General features: G+C 51.1%; 1 protein-coding gene across 1 annotated transcript in view; it reads right to left on the bottom strand.

The window, feature by feature from the left end:
* ROBO4 (roundabout guidance receptor 4) overlaps positions 1–15,598 on the bottom strand; it is a 71,081-nt gene that overhangs the window by 21,258 nt on the left and 34,225 nt on the right. Inside the window, exons 12-16 of the mRNA XM_018564973.1 lie at positions 13,904–14,118; positions 10,548–10,736; positions 10,298–10,340; positions 6,223–6,362; positions 1,438–1,782 (exon numbers count right to left, since the gene is read on the bottom strand). Of these exons, the coding sequence (XP_018420475.1) occupies positions 1,438–1,782; positions 6,223–6,362; positions 10,298–10,340; positions 10,548–10,736; positions 13,904–14,118 (932 nt within the window). The remainder of the gene's footprint in view (positions 1–1,437; positions 1,783–6,222; positions 6,363–10,297; positions 10,341–10,547; positions 10,737–13,903; positions 14,119–15,598) is intronic.

Genomic DNA, 15,598 nt, shown 5'->3' with positions numbered 1-15,598 from the left:
TTACTTTAATGTCACTTTAACCACTTCCAGGCCGCAGTACGTCTATAGACGGTGGCCCACAGAAGTGGGTAAAACAAGAACATGGCTGCTCTTGGTACCGCTTTTAACAGCAGGCGATTGCTGTATGACTTACAAGCAATCGCCTGCTGAGGACTACAAATCTCAGCAGTACTTTATACAGAAATGCTATTGTTATATAAAGTATTGCTGGGATGTGTAGTCCTCTATAGCCTGTGCCATTCTGTATTGCTGTAAATATTAGGGCTGCACCATATATTGGCCGCCAAAACATATTGGCCGAAAATGGCACTTTTGGCATAATGCCGAAAGTGCCATTTTTCTGCTGATACAGCGGTGCATCCGTGCTTTCTTTTTCCCCCGGTGGACGCTGCTCCGTCTCCCAGCGCTGAGGAGAGAAAGTGACAGCCGGCCGAGCCCTGCGGAAGGAGAACGCTGTGTTTGTGGTTTTTATTGGGGGGGGCCCAAAAAAAAATCTTGCACCATGGCCCTTTGTTCCTTAGCTCCGCCACTGGAATCGCACCTGTCTATTGTTCAACCCACTTTTTCTGAGCCCAGGCCCCTGGGGGTGTGTCATGCTAACCTGATGGAGGGATCCTGTGAGGTCTCAAAACGTCCCTTTTTCTTTGGACATGTTGTAAGAACGTCAATAAAGATGTTATTGGATGAAGATGTGCTGGGGACTGATTTTCTCATGCTAGCCTGGGCTCAGAAAACTACTGCACAGAGCAATGCTCACTGGTCATTATGTCAGTGCCATTCAGCGCAGGGGTAAGGATCCCCACCACTATCCCTGGAGGAGAAGATGAAGAACCAGTGACTTATTGGACCCACCAAAAGACCTTTTTTTGAGGTTCTGATTTAACAAAGTGATCATCTTCTGCAGCAGGATTCCCATTATTGTGTTTATTTATTCCATATCATGGAAAATCCCTTGAAGACCACCACCACTTGGCTTGTAATGTCTGCGTTAGTTGGAGATGGAAATTCTAGTGGGGATATCTCACCAATGGAGTCCATGATAGAAATAAGGGGACATCATGTAATCAGGGCCGGATTTCCTACAAGGCCAACCAAGGGCCGGCCTTGGGGCAGCAGGGAGTAGAGGGGCAGCAGGGGTGTGGAATTCATATCTCCCGACCGGCCAGGACATGCAGTCCCGAGGGCCGGGCGGGTAGTTGTTTTCTACATTTAGCCCTGCTTCGGGCAAGCAGAGCTAAATGTACTCCCTGCTGCCCCCACCATAGTTGCCATTCTCCATTAGGGGAAGGGAGGGTTTGTGGGGAGGGGGCACATTGAGGAACCTGGCCTTGGGGCAGCAGACGGAGTAAATCCGGCCCTGGATGTAATCCATGAAAAATTGATATAAAGCCTTTGGCCACCAGTCCAAGCAATCATCACTCATGGCAGCAGATTTACCTCTTTTGCAGTTCTGGCTCCAGGGTTCTTTTAGGGCCACGCTGGGTGGTACGGGGAGAACGGGCTTGCGCGGGATCCTGTTTCTGGATCCACCATGTGTCAGGTTGCTGGCACTGCCAGGATTAGAACAACGTGGGAATAGGCTGTGGTCGAGCAGTCCAGGGGACGTGGTCGATTTCACCCTGATCCCCATTCCGGGCAGTCTGGTGGGCAGGGGGCACTGGAAGGTGGTCATTTCCTTTCCAGGGAGATCCACGTACAAAGCTCCATACATGCTGCCGGTGTCGGGCACCAGTGGGATTATCTGGCTGCGGCTGGTGTCGCTTTTGCGTTCAAACGAAATGGCTGCAAAGGGAAAAATAAAATCACCGTGAGAGCGAGTCAACCGATTTACAGAAACCAGTCGTAGAAGAACTACAAGTCATGACACGCTCAACATCGCAAGTGTAAAGCCAAAACTTCTGAAACACCAAAAAGGGGTTCTAACCCTTCCCTACTCTATCCCAAACATAAAAATGACCTTCTGACAAACTTTAAAAGCTCACGTTTAATCTGCCCTTATTTTGGTTTCCCTGGTACCTAACCCATTGGGCTGGGAAAGAGAGTTCACCTAGGTGCAGATATCATTATAAGAGTATGTAAGAGACTTACTTGCAGATGGACCCCTGCCCCCGAAACGTGCACGCACACATGTATGCAATCCATTGCTTAAAGTTCCTGGAAAACGCGCTTTAGCACAAAAACGCACGCGTACAGGAACGTTTATGTGCAACAGCGCACACACATGAGCGTATGGAAGCGCGCTCGTGAGCGCACAGGCGCCCGCTCATTAGCGTGCACACTATCATATATAACCGGACATGAAGCCGTGACCGAGTGGTGTTTAGCTACTCCCTGTGTGCCTTGTATCCTGACGTCCTGTGTATGAACCCGGCTTGTGACCATTTGACTCCGCCTCCTCCTCCTGATTCGGTACCTCTGATCTCCCGTGTATGACCCTGGCTTACGTTTCCTGACCCTGCTCCTGATCTGTGATTGGGCACCTCATAGATTCGGCTCCCTGTGTATGACCTCGGCTTGCACCTGACTTCCCTCCTGTTCTGCCACTTGGTGGATCGCTCCATCAGTACCCTGAGCAACGACATCCAGCCAGTGCTCCGTTGGTCCTCACACCCATGGCCTGCTCTGGTTTCAAGAGGTCCCGGTGTCATCCCGGTCCTGCCGATTCACCAGCTTGGTCCAACACACTCAAGCGCCTCCTCAAGAATGGGCCAGCCACCAGTATCGGCACTCGTGCTCCACTCTGTTCTTACATCCCGTCACTACTTCCAGAGGTGTGGGACGAGAGGTGCACGGGAAGCCCCCTTCTCAGCTGAGTCTCCAGTCAGCTACGTGATAGAGTAGCAGTTGTAGGTCCATTCTGGGCACTTGGTGGTCTTACCGAGGAGACCAAGTTTAAAAGATGGATATTTGCATATCATTTAGTAGGGATGCACCGGCACCAATACTATATCGGTGCCGATACCGAGTATTTGGGCCGAGTACTCGTACTTTCCCAAATGCTCCGATGCCTAGCCCGATAATTCCTGTATCAGGAAGTCAGGCAGCGCGTCATTACACGCGGTTTCCCTGATTGGCCGGGAAGCTGCTTCATGCTCACTCATCACAAGTGACGAGAGAGCATGGAGCCGACTTCCCGGCCAATCAGGAAGCCGGGCAGCGTGTCATGAAGCGCTGCCCGGCTTCCTGATTGGTCGTAAAGCTGGCCAATCAGGAAGCCGGGCGCCGTGTAATGACGCAGCGCCCGGCATTCTGATTGGCCGGGAAGACGGCTCCGGCTGGGTACCGGAGGAAGGCCGCTCCCGGCTGGAGAGGCCCCCGGGGGTGACAGGCTGGACATGCCGAGGTGAGAGGGGACAGACTTTCTTGTTAATCGGGAAGCCGGGTGGCGAGTCATTACACGCCACCTGGCTTCCCGAATGGGACTTCCGGTACTCGGTAATTGGTGTCGGCGAGTACCGGAAAAAAATTATCGGTACACGGTACCAAAATACCGATATCGGTGCATCCCTATCATTTAGAATGGGCAGACTACTTTTTCTATGTAAATCAGACTGTAGCCAGGGCCAATAGGCTCCTTATTTATCCTCATCAATTAAAACTTGACTATTTCTAATGCTTACTCTATAGAAAGCTAAAAAAAACAATTGTCTGGAGTTGGCCTTCAACACTGAATTCCCAAAATCTGAGCAAAGCTCCTTCCTCCAGCTTCTTAGACACCGCTGGCGGCACTAATATAAAATATAATAGGATGACAAACTAATAATAATACAAGATGACAAATTAGCCAACTGCCTCCCCCCGGGACATAGTTTACACCGCTGAAACGTCTTCTACACAGTGACTGCGCAAACACTGAAACGGGACCTCACTGGAAACCTTCTGGAATGACTCCAAAGAGTGACGTCCGCATTGAGGAAATGTCACATCAATTAAAGGTTTTGCAGAGCAAGCATTAACAAGGCAGGCGGCCGGTGGTAAGAAAAAGAAGGATAATTAACACGCTGGCAGAGAAACGGTGAAAATGAATGAGAATGAGCTGGAGCAGCGATTTCCATGTCTTGCGGAGGGACGTGTCCTTGTTAATATGGAGACGGAAAGTTAGAACTCGGAACGGCAGCTCGATAAGCAGAGCCGAGCCATGGAACAACCTGCAATTATAGGTCAGCCTCTCAGAGCGGGCGACTGATGGCTTCCTGTCATCTGTCCCAATGATGCTCTGTCCCAAGCTGTGTCCCGGGCTGTGTCCTGTCCCGGGCCGTGCCCTGTGTTGTGTCTCAGACTTTGTCCTAGGTTGTGTCCCAGGCTGTGTCCTGTACTGTGTCCTGGGTTGTGCCCTGGACTGTGCCTTGGGTTGTGCCCTGGACTGTGCCTTGGGTTGTGTCCTGGGCTGTGTCCTGTACTGTGTCCCGGGCTGTGTCCTATACTGTGTCATGGCCTGTGTCTTGTACTGTGTCCTGGGCTGTGCCTTGGGTTGTGTCCTGGACTGTGCCCTAGGTTGTGTCCCGGGCTGTGTCCCATGCTGCGTCCTGGAGTGTGCCTTGGGTTGTGCCCTGGACTGTGTCTTGGGTTGTGCCTTGGGCTGTGTCCTGGCTTGTGCCTTGGGCTGTGTCCTGGGCTGTGTCCTGTACTGTGTCCTGGTCTTTGTCCTAGGCTGTGTCCTGGCTTGTGCCTTGGGCTGTGTCCTGGGCTGTGTCCTGTACTGTGTCCTGGGCTTTGTCCTAGGCTGTGTCCTGCACTGTGTCCCGGTCTGTGTCCTGTACTGTGCCTTGGGCTGTGCCCTGTACTGTGTCCTAGGTTTTGTCCTGTACTGTGTCCTGGGCTGTGTCCTGTACTGTGTCCTAGGTTGTGTCCTGTACTGTGTCCTGTACTGTGTCCTAGGTTGTGTCCTGGGCTGTGTCCTGGGCTGTGTCCTGTGCTGTGTCCTAGGCTGTGTCCTGTACTGTGTCCTAGGTTGTGTCCTGTACTGTGTCCTGGGCTGTGTCCTGTACTGTGTCCTAGGTTGTGTCCTGTACTGTGTCCTGTACTGTGTCCTAGGTTGTGTCCTGGGCTGTGTCCTGGGCTGTGTCCTGTACTGTGTCCCGGGCTGTGTCCTGTACTGTGTCCCATGCTTTGTACTGGGCTGTGTCCTAGGCTATGGCCTGTACTGTGTCCCGGGCTGTGTCCTGTACTGTGTCCTAGGTTGTGTCCTGTACTGTGTCCTGGGCTGTGTCCTGTACTGTGTCCTAGGTTGTGTCCTGGGCTGTGTCCTGTACTGTGTCCCATGCTTTGTACTAGGCTGTGTCCCAGGCTGTGTCATGTGCTGTACCTTGGGCTGTACCTTGGGCTGTGTCCTGTACTGTTTCCGTGCTTTGTACTGGGCTGTGTCCTGGGCACTGTCTTAGGTTCTGTCCTGTACTGTGTCCCATGCTTTGTACTGGGCTGTGTCCCGAGCTGTGTCCTGTACTGTGTCATGGGCTGTACCTTGGACTGTGTACTGTACTGTTTCCTGTACTGTTTCCGGGCTTTGTACTGGGCTGTGTCCTGGGATGTGTCTTGGGCACTGTCTTAGGTTCTGTCCTGTGCTGTGCCCCATGCGGTGTACTGGGTTTTGCCCCAGGATCGCAGCATCGCCCTTATTTGAGTTACTAAGCATGAATTGCATTACAACTCATAAAAGGATATTAATGGAGGCGATGATGGTCACGAGTGGGCGGTTCCCGCATATTTAGGGTCAGGACCACCCAGAACGTGTGCAGGATCTGGGCAGGACCGCTCAGCAGGTGGACATGTCAGGTGTGGATGGGCGTCTCAGGACTGGGACCAGTATGACATTGTATCTGATTCTCTTTCTCTCCCGCTACAATCTGCGTGGGGTGAATCGTTTCCTTTCTCGGGGTCACCACACGACTGTAGAACGGAATGACACGTCCGGCCAGGGCCGGATTTCCCACAAGGCCAACTGAGGCCCGGCCTTGGGGCAGCAGGGAGTAGAGGGGCAGCAGGGAGTAGAGGGGCAGCAGGGAGAAGAGGGGCAGCAGGGAGAAGAGGGGCAGCAGGGAGAAGAGGGGCAGCAGGGAGTAGAGGGGCAGCAGGGAGAAGAGGGGCAGCAGGGGGGGGGAATTCCTATCTCCCGATGCCTGGGACATGCAGTTCCGGGCGCCGGGCAGGTAGTTGTTTTGTGAATCCGAACCCTGCGTCCGGCATGTGGAATGATTTCCGCCGGCGCCGTTCTCCGGGTCTTACTGGATTTGTGGAAGTCGGAGGCGTCTTTGCTCTCCATCCACAGTAACTGGCTGTTCACGCTGGTCGTGCTGCTGTAGTTCCTCGAACACGAAGCCGATTTCCACGTGTTTGAGAGCCACGGCGAGTCGCTGGTGTCCATCCTGGAAAACAGAAAATATTCAAATGGTTAACTGCCCCCCCCAAAGCTATCATTTCATTTATAGGCGGAGCCTGGAGGGGTCCCCAGGATTGTTCTGCAGTGATATCTGTGGCTGTGACCACGCACAAGGCCATAATGAAGGTTTAGGATTATCCTTGTGGTCCACATTATGGAAATTCTCACCCAGACAGGGTGCCATGGGCACAGCACAGAATCAGGTGGCAAGAGGCTGTAGTCCCGTGCCCTCTTCTATGGATTATGTACATTTCAATCTTCTGAGCCCCCCGGATGTCATTGTCAGCTGACTGTCTTTTTTTTTTTCTTAAATGGTTGATCCTGAAATAAGATCAGCCACTTCCTGTTATAGGGTGACAACGCTCTGTCCCTTTCTCTCAATTGTTCTCCTGTGTTGTCACCCTGTCACACATTACCCAGACATGTTTGGGTTTCCCCCCAGACTGTGGTCACATCGGGGGAAACCCGCCCTGGGAAATACCATGCAGCCATGGCCATCCCTATAAAGAGGAAGCCTGAGGCGGTTGGGGGGGGGGGTCACCATAGCATCCCAGGTTTGTAAGAGCTCTTAGCAACCTGTGACGCTCTGTCTGGCGTCCCACCAGGCTCACTGACGTCACCGGTTGCCAAAGGCTGAGTGGGCGGGACACCAGACAGGGCGGCGACAGTGCAGTCTGGTATCTGCTGCACTTTCTCTCCCCTTCCTGGCTGACAGATGAACCAGTGACCATTTCCTGTCTGCGCAACCACCCCAATCATCCCCCCATAGGCAAGGCCCTGCATGCAGCCACCACTGGAGTGAGGGAAAGGAACAGGCCTGGGAGCCAATCAGGTGTACTGCAAGACGTATGAGCCCTCAAGGAACATACTGACAGCAGGAGAGAGCAGAGTGAACAGCGGGATGACTTCTTCCAGTGATCCTGCTGCTCCTTTATCGTCCAATCCCAGGCTAGGGGAGTGGCCAGGCTGTATTGCTGCTCTCCTGCCTGGCTGCGCTGTCTGGTAGGGTTGGGGGCCTATCTCATCAGGTCCCATGTCCGTATCTCCATGCACTTCTCTGCCTGGCCCGGAGTTCATCTTGTAGAAGGAATCGGGAGGCATTGTGACTTCCCCGGAGGGTCAGGTCATGTTTTATTTCGGCATTAAACGATATATTGGATGTAAAGCGCGGCCGCGGAGAATGTCGCACAGTATACGCAGCACTCCGTCTCCCGCCGGCGCGATTTATTGCCGCTTCTGAAGGACAAAACGCAAATGAGTCTTATTGAGGTGAAGAATCGCTGAGACGGACGGATATTTGATGGCTGGTAAATGGCGCCGTCACAACGCCGCCCCTGAAATACGACCCCCATGCCCAACGCATGCAAAGCCAATGCAACGGAGAGCCGGCGTTCTATCCAAAGCTCCAACTCGTCGAGATCTCCAACCACCTCAGTGCCGGGTACTTGCAAGTTGGAGATTTCGACCAGGACGGCGTTAGACTGCAAAACACAAAGACTGACGGCGCTTCTGTGCAGCTAACAATATTCAGCAGCTGGCAAACTCGACGAGTATTCTGACAACGCTACGCGCGCATGCGCAACCGCAACTGTACAGAGCTCCGGTCTTTCAGAGCACCGGAAGTCAGGTAGTTGGAGATTTCGATGAGTTGGAGCTTTCGATAGAACACCCGGCTCTTCTCACTTCCTGCGCAGACTCTTAAGGATTGGAAGAGAACTCTTATTATTCAAAGTATCTCATTGTCTGATCTCCACATGCCGGTCTTCTGTCGAGAATGCTGACCCAGTCGAATTTGCCGCCATGACCGCCTGCCCTTGCGTCCACACACACACACACCGGGATGAAGGAGATGACAGCCATTTATTTACAAAGTATTTATTTCTAATTGTTAATTGGGACCGTTTATAATATGCCGTCCATGGCCGTCAATGATGGACGCCATTTTATGAACGGTCACAATGAACAATTAGGAATAAATACTTTGTAAATAAATGGCTGTTTGCTCGTCAGGTTGGCAAATTCGACTGGGTCAGCATTCACGACAGAACACTGGGATACGCTCAGTACAAGACGGATCGGAGGGTTAGTTAGGGTGCAGCGGCCCCCTCTCTCCCTCTTCCCGTCTAATCTATGGCTCCTCCGGAGAGTGGTGGGGAGGGGTTAGAACCCCGCTCAGGTTTTGTTGTCACCAGAACAGAGGGAAATATTCCAATGGGGGACACGCGTTCCGGTGACAGCTGTCTAAGAGGGGATTTCCCATTTACATTGGAGAGATTTCCTCTAACTTCCTGTTGAGACTACAGGACAGGAAGTGACACAGAGGGGGGGGGGGAACCTGACAGCAGCTGTCAGCTGTCAAAGAGACCCTGTCACCAGCTTAAAAAAATGTTTGCAGCATTTTCCCTTTCCTTAAATTATTTTTTATTCACTTGCAATGTGAACTTGCTGGAAAGATTGAGTCCATTCCCTAGCACAGCCCCCTCCCTCCTTGTACATCACTGCCCTCTCCTCTTTCTGGGAGTGTCTTATTACTGACTGTGCTGGCCCTGCTCCTCTGCTCCTCCCTACATAACCTTGAGTAACAGCTCTGAGCCTGCTGGGTCTGCCCATGTCAGATCCAAGATGGCGGCACCCAGCAGCAGTCTCAGGGCTTTGGGGTTTCCACACAAGTGAGGTTTTTAAAGGAGAAGTATGCGGTCAGGTCTTTTCCCCATAGTTCTCCTAAGGGTAACGGGAGGACACAAACTAGCGTCCTCCCGTCACCCTAGGCTCAGTATATAGGGAGCTACAGCTCGCGGTATACTGAGATGCCGCAGCTGAAGCGGATCCCGACTTAGACGTCTGGATCCGCCCAGCCGCGTGAGTGACAGCTGGCTCTGCCTATCTAGAGGCAGAGCCAGCTGTACCCGCCCCCTCCCCCATCCGTTCCGCCAGTCAGCGCTGGTGGATCGGAGCGGGGAATCCAGCCCCTCCCCCTGTCACGGCAGAGAGCCGTGACAGGATCGAGAGGTGAGCGAGCGCCGGTATATGTTCGCTCACCTCCCGATCTACTGAGCCGACCTGTGACAGTCTCATTGTCACAGGTCGGCTAGAACTATGAGGTGAGTGAAAAGCCCCTCCCCCTCATAGTTCTCCTTTAACTGGGAACTATAGTTACACCATATCTTGTTACTGTCTGTGCTGGCCCTGCTCCTCTGCTCCTCCCTACACCATCCTTGAGTAACAGCTCTGAGCCTGCTGGGTCTGCCCATGTCAGATCCAAGATGGCGGCACCCAGCAGCAGTCTCAGGGCTTTGGAGTGTCTACACTAGGGAAGTCTTTACAGGGAAATATAGTAAAATAGCGTCTTATTACTGCTGGCCCAGCTCCTCCGCCCCTCCCTACATAACCTTGAGCGAGAGCTCTGGGTCTGCTGGGACGTCTGACATCACATCCAAGATGGTGGCATTTCCCTTTGCAATGCTATGTCTGTCAGTCAGCTGATACCAAAGGGGCAAATGTGGTGGGCGTGGGTGAGGGGGGTCGCACCCTGGTAGAGTCTTGCAGCAAAACCCATACCTCCGTACAGGGGCCCCTGGTGCCCAGACTCTGTATTCCCGGAGCCCTGCACTGAGCTCTGCTGACACAAAGGGGTTCATTGATGTAGTTCCGCCCCGGGAGGATGCCATTTGCACGGCACTATCGCCCCTAGGTGGCGCTGACAAGTATTGGATGAATGAACCCCCTAAAGGCCCAGACTTCCTGTGACTTCCTGTGATGGATCCGCGGGGTCAGAGAAATGGATCATTGTATCATTACAGGATCGCCCCATTGGATGCCAAGTGCAGCTGCATCACATGACCAGACAGGTAATTCCAATGCAGAACATAAGCGTATGTCATAGTCAGGTCTGAGGAATGGAAGACACGGCCCGGGACTTACCTGTGTTTGATGATAGTGTCCTCGCTTGCAAACCGGTACAAACCTGTAAAACATGGGAATCGGGTCATAAGGTAAAATCCCGCATGGGGTCCATTTATCAATCATCCACCCGGCCATCCTCTGGCCAAATGCCATTCGTACCACTAGATGGCGCCGAGGAGCACAGGAATTCCCAATGCTCTTTGGCACCATCTAGTGGGCGGATTATGTATAACTCCTCCCATTATAAATCACAGTGTAGCCAATGAACGCTCACCGCTGTGCTTCTTGGAGCTGTAAGGCTTGGCGTGACGCTGACACAGGTAAACCACGGCCACCATTAGGATGATCCACACGGTGCCGCCCACTGTGGCGATAAAAGCCGGATGTTTTATAACCTGCAGGATGAGATCCAGAGGAATCTGATCGCTCGCCGTCTCTTCCTCCACTTCAGGGGAATCTGCAAGGACAGAGATATTAAAAATGAAATGCGGCGGGACTGGCTTGCTCACCCCCTCCTGCGAGGTCACCCGACTACACCACCGGGACTAAGGGCCCATTCACACCACGTCCAGATCATCTCCAGACCAGATTGTTTCCAGACCCAAAATGCATCCTAATGTATCCCTATGGTATTTCTGGCCTCTGTTCACACCAGCGCAGTCCGTTCCAGAACAGAGCAGAAAAATACTGCGTGTCTCATTTTGTCTGGTCCGGAACGCACTGGAACTGCGGCAGGTTCACACCAGATCTGGTCCGGAAAATGGTGTGAAACCTGCCCGAATGGATTTGATAAATTCCGTCCCTGCTGCTCTACAGCCCAGAGAACATCCAAAGAAAAATGAGCTAGTAGAGCGCTGGAACAAATGTTTAAATCCAGACTCGGGAGTCAGCTCTATGTCAACCAAGGTGTCCCCAGAGCAGTCTGAGAACTGTAGAACGGATGGGGACACTAGTGTGAGTCCAGGAGATTTTTTAATTGTACATGGCTAGAAAATGCAAACCAACGCGTTTCGGGGGCTCAAAACTCCCCCTTCTTCGGGGCTTAAAATGCCGGCAGTGTTTGAGGATAAAACAGGACAAGGATTACTGCAAATGAAACCATCTCCAGGGTTGCAGGTAGAAGAACTGGGGGTCCTCCATTATCAAGAAAAATGGCTGAAGGCACTCACTATGGTAATGAGGGGGCAGTGCCTGATTAATTGGAGGTGGGCTACTTCAGTAAGTGGGTGGGATCTGGGTAAGAATGCCCGGTCACTGGGCGGGCCAAAGGTGGACTGTGGGTGGGGTAAATGTTTAATTGTTGGTGAGAATGTACCACTGCTCTGCTTCCACGGCTAGTGTGGTCAGGAAGCTCCAGGCCCTTCAGGGGACCGGTGGCAGGGTCACCCATACTTGGTTTGACTTGTACTTGCTCAATACACAGTTACATAGTATTTGAGGTTAAATAGAGACACAGGTCCCTTAAGTCCAACCTTTGTGTGTGTGTGTGATTGTGCATGTGTGTGTGTATGTGTTGTTTTTAAACGAGAACTATGAGGGGGGGGGAGGGGCTTTCCACTCACCTCATAGTTCTAGCCGACCTGTGACAATGAGACTGTCGCAGGTCGGCTCAGTAGATCGGGAGGTGAGCGAACACATACCGGCGTTCGCTCACCTCTCGATCCTGTCACGGCTCTCTGTCGTGACAGGGGAGGGGCTGGATTCCCCCCTCCCCGCTCCGCTCCTCCAGCACTGACGGACGGGGGAGGGGCGGATACAGCTGGTTCTGCCTCTAGATAGGCAGAGCCAGCTGTCACTCACGCAGCTGGGCGGATCCCGGCATAATTGTCGGGATCCGCTTCAGCTGCGGCGTCTCAGTATACCGCGAGCCGTAGCTCCCTATATACTAAGCTTAGGGTGACGGGAGGACGCTAGTTTGTGTCCTCCCGTTACCCTAAGGAGAACTATGGGGAAAAGCCCTGACCCCCATAGTTCTCCTTTAAGAGTACCTGTACCCCTGTATGTCGCGGTCTCTGAGGAAGGTATCTAAATGCTGTTTGAATGATTCAATACTTTTAGCTGATACCACTGCTTGTGCCAGCGAGTTCCAGACTCGCTGAAAGGAATCCCCTACGCCCCTTGTGCTGAAATCTTTTCTCCACCTGTTTTCGGTGGCGGCCTCTAGTCCTTGTTATGGAGTTTACTATAAAAGGTTTATTGCCGATGTTACCATCTCCAGCCAACATTTTGTACATCAAAATCATGTCCCCGCCTAATCTCCGCACCTCCAGCATGAACAAGCTTAAGTTTAATAACCTTGTCTCATAGCTTTGGTCCTCTAGATCCCTTAATTAGTTTAGTTGCCCTTCTCTGGACTCTCTCCAGCTCCAAGACATCCTTTCTGAGACCAAAATTGAACCGCACACTCAGGATGAGGCCAAACCAGCGATCTATAAAGTGGCAGAATTATTGCTTTGTCCCTACAGTACATTCCTTTTATACTACAAGACAGAACTCTGCTCGCTGTGTGTGCCGCAGCCTGGCACTGCAAACTATTATTCAATCTGTGGTCTACTATGACCCCAAAATCTTTTTCCATTTCTTCCCTAGTGGAGTTCCCATTAATATGTATTCTTCTTGCCTGTTTGTAACCCCAAAATGCATTACTTTACATTTCTCGACATTAAAGGAGTTACTGAGCTTAGGGTAACGGGAGGACGCTAGTTTGTGTCCTCCCGTTACCCTAAGGAGAACTATGGGGAAAAACACTGACCCCATAGTTCTCCTTTAAACCTCATCTGACATATAGTTGCCCCTCCCCCTATTTTATCCAGGTCCTCCTGTAGTGTTATAGTGTCTAAGTCCGTGTCTACTGTATTAGGCCTTGTTCACACCAAATGCAGAGCAGATCCGGTCAGGTTTCTGCACACGCAGTGCAGTGGGTTGTGTCGCGTTTTTGATGCGTTCCGGTCCGTTTTTTTAAACCTCATCTGACATATAGTTGCCCCTCCCCCTATTTTATCCAGGTCCTCCTGTAGTGTTATAGTGTCTAAGTCCGTGTCTACTGTATTAGGCCTTGTTCACACCAAATGCAGAGCAGATCCGGTCAGGTTTCTGCACACGCAGTGCAGTGGGTTGTGTCGCGTTTTTGATGCGTTCCGGGCCGTTTTTTTTTTTTTTTAAGTTTAACATGGGCTTTCAGGCACTTGCATGTGTTTTTGATGCGTTTGCAGATCCAGAGCAGGTAAAATAGGGCTTGCCGCAGTTTTTTCACCTGCTCTGGATCCGCCCGATGCGATGTGAACTGGAGCTCAAAATACCATAGGAATACATTGGACGCAGTTTTGATCCGGTCTGCACCTGCTCTGCTCTGGATCTGCTCTGGATCTGCTCCGCTCTTGGTGTGAACAAGGCCTTACCCTCCCAATTTTAGTATCTTCAGCAAACACGGAAACACGGCTACTCGCACCCTCCCCGATATCGTTATTAAACACATCAGAGGAATCATTGTGTTATCTGTGAGGGACAGAAGAATGAAATCCAAAACTTTTTATATTTCGGATTAATACACCAGGAGGAGCGCAGAGGCCACACATGGAGGCCACCTAAGAGAAATCCAGGTCCTCATATCATTCCCCTCCTCACCTATGAAGATGTATTTTGGTTGGCTCGGCCTGCCAACACCGACGTCATAGATGGCGGCTACTTGGATCTGGTAGGTGACCCCGGCAGGTAACATGGCGATCTCCAGGCGCCGGGTCTCTGGGTCTACGGTCCAGTTGGCTTGGTGAAGGGTCTCGTTTCCGAAGCACCAAATCTGAAATACAATGTCGTTCCAATGAGCAGATACTAATAATGGTCTGTAATCTGATCATTCTGGGTTATTACTACTGCCACTGACACCAATACTGGTACTGACAATATAATTTATAAATATCCACCTGTCAGACCTGAGTGACGCCCGCCACGTCTCCGCGTGATAAAACGGAATCAATCAGAACTCCTATTATGCTCCGGCATTGTCTGCTCATCATCCTCAGGATTCATGACAACGCGTTTTATCGGAGAGAACTTTTAAAAATGTCTCACATTGTATCTGTGCTGAGAACATTGCGAGGATACAGATACATGACGGATACATGGGGGGACATTAGAGTGTAAGCTCCTCTGTACAGAGACTGATGTGAGTGGCTCAGTGTTCTCTGTACAGCACTGCGGTGTATGTCAGAGCCACAGAATATAAATGAATGAAGTAACATAATACAACTTTTGACACCGGTGAAGCAGGAAACAGATGATAATAGGTGATTTAGATCTCAGTAAATAAAAAAGTAATTTTGTTTCTTTTATAATAATTCTCCGTCATCTCGGAATGGATGTGACAATGGCGGCGGTTTGACAGATGTACGCTGCCACCTGGTGGTCACCGCTATGTCTGCACAACGTTCACCGCAATGAGGGCAGAGAGGAGATAGAGGAGCAGAGATGTGAAAACTCCACTTTAAATAAGAATGTTGTAAAAGCAAAACATTTTTTTAAAAAGGGGGTAAAAATGTTACAGATATCAGTCAGTGATTAAAAGGAAATGGGGAGTTAAATGGTTTATTGAGCCATAAAAGACATTAAGGGGGAGAATGGTCAACACTGGGGGAAAAAAAGACACACATTGATGTTTGTCCCTCTACAAGTGTCCCCCGTATTCATATAAAGTCATTCCAAAATGTTTTCTATGCAATACGGAATGTAGATATTTGTATCGTTTTCACAGACAACAAGACACATGACATCACAGCTCGCAGTATGACCTCAGGGCATACGGTATGACATCACAGCGCGCAGTATGACGTCACGGCATGCGGTATGACATCACGGCGCGCAGTATGACGTCACGGCATGCGGTATGACATCACAGCGCGCAGTATGACGTCACGGCATGCGGTATACTCAAGTATTTCACCGGCACACACTTAAGAACATCAAATATTAATATTGCATGGATATGTTAGTTCAGTGCAGGATGTCACATAATGTCATACGGTGCTAAACGTTTCGCAGTCCACACACATGGGATGCTTCATCAGAGCGACACAGTGACGGAATACATTGATGAGCATACAGGTATAAATACACATCAATCCAGGTGCAAAAGAACAGCCCGTGACGTCATGACGACGTCATTGCCGCCAAAATCCAAAAAGTGTAACATACGAAAAAACGAAAATGGATCAATACTATGTCCAAGTAATAGCTAATGCTGTATGTGTGCACAGGGCCGGATGTACTCTCTCTGCTGCCCAAAGGCCAGGATCCTCAATGCTCCCCCCTACCCTCCAAACCCCC

Source organism: Nanorana parkeri, unplaced genomic scaffold (assembly GCF_000935625.1).
Source record: "Nanorana parkeri isolate BGI_ZX_2015 unplaced genomic scaffold, ASM93562v1 scaffold802, whole genome shotgun sequence".
Taxonomy (NCBI): domain Eukaryota; kingdom Metazoa; phylum Chordata; class Amphibia; order Anura; family Dicroglossidae; genus Nanorana; species Nanorana parkeri.
This window is presented reverse-complemented; position numbering and strand designations above follow the sequence as displayed.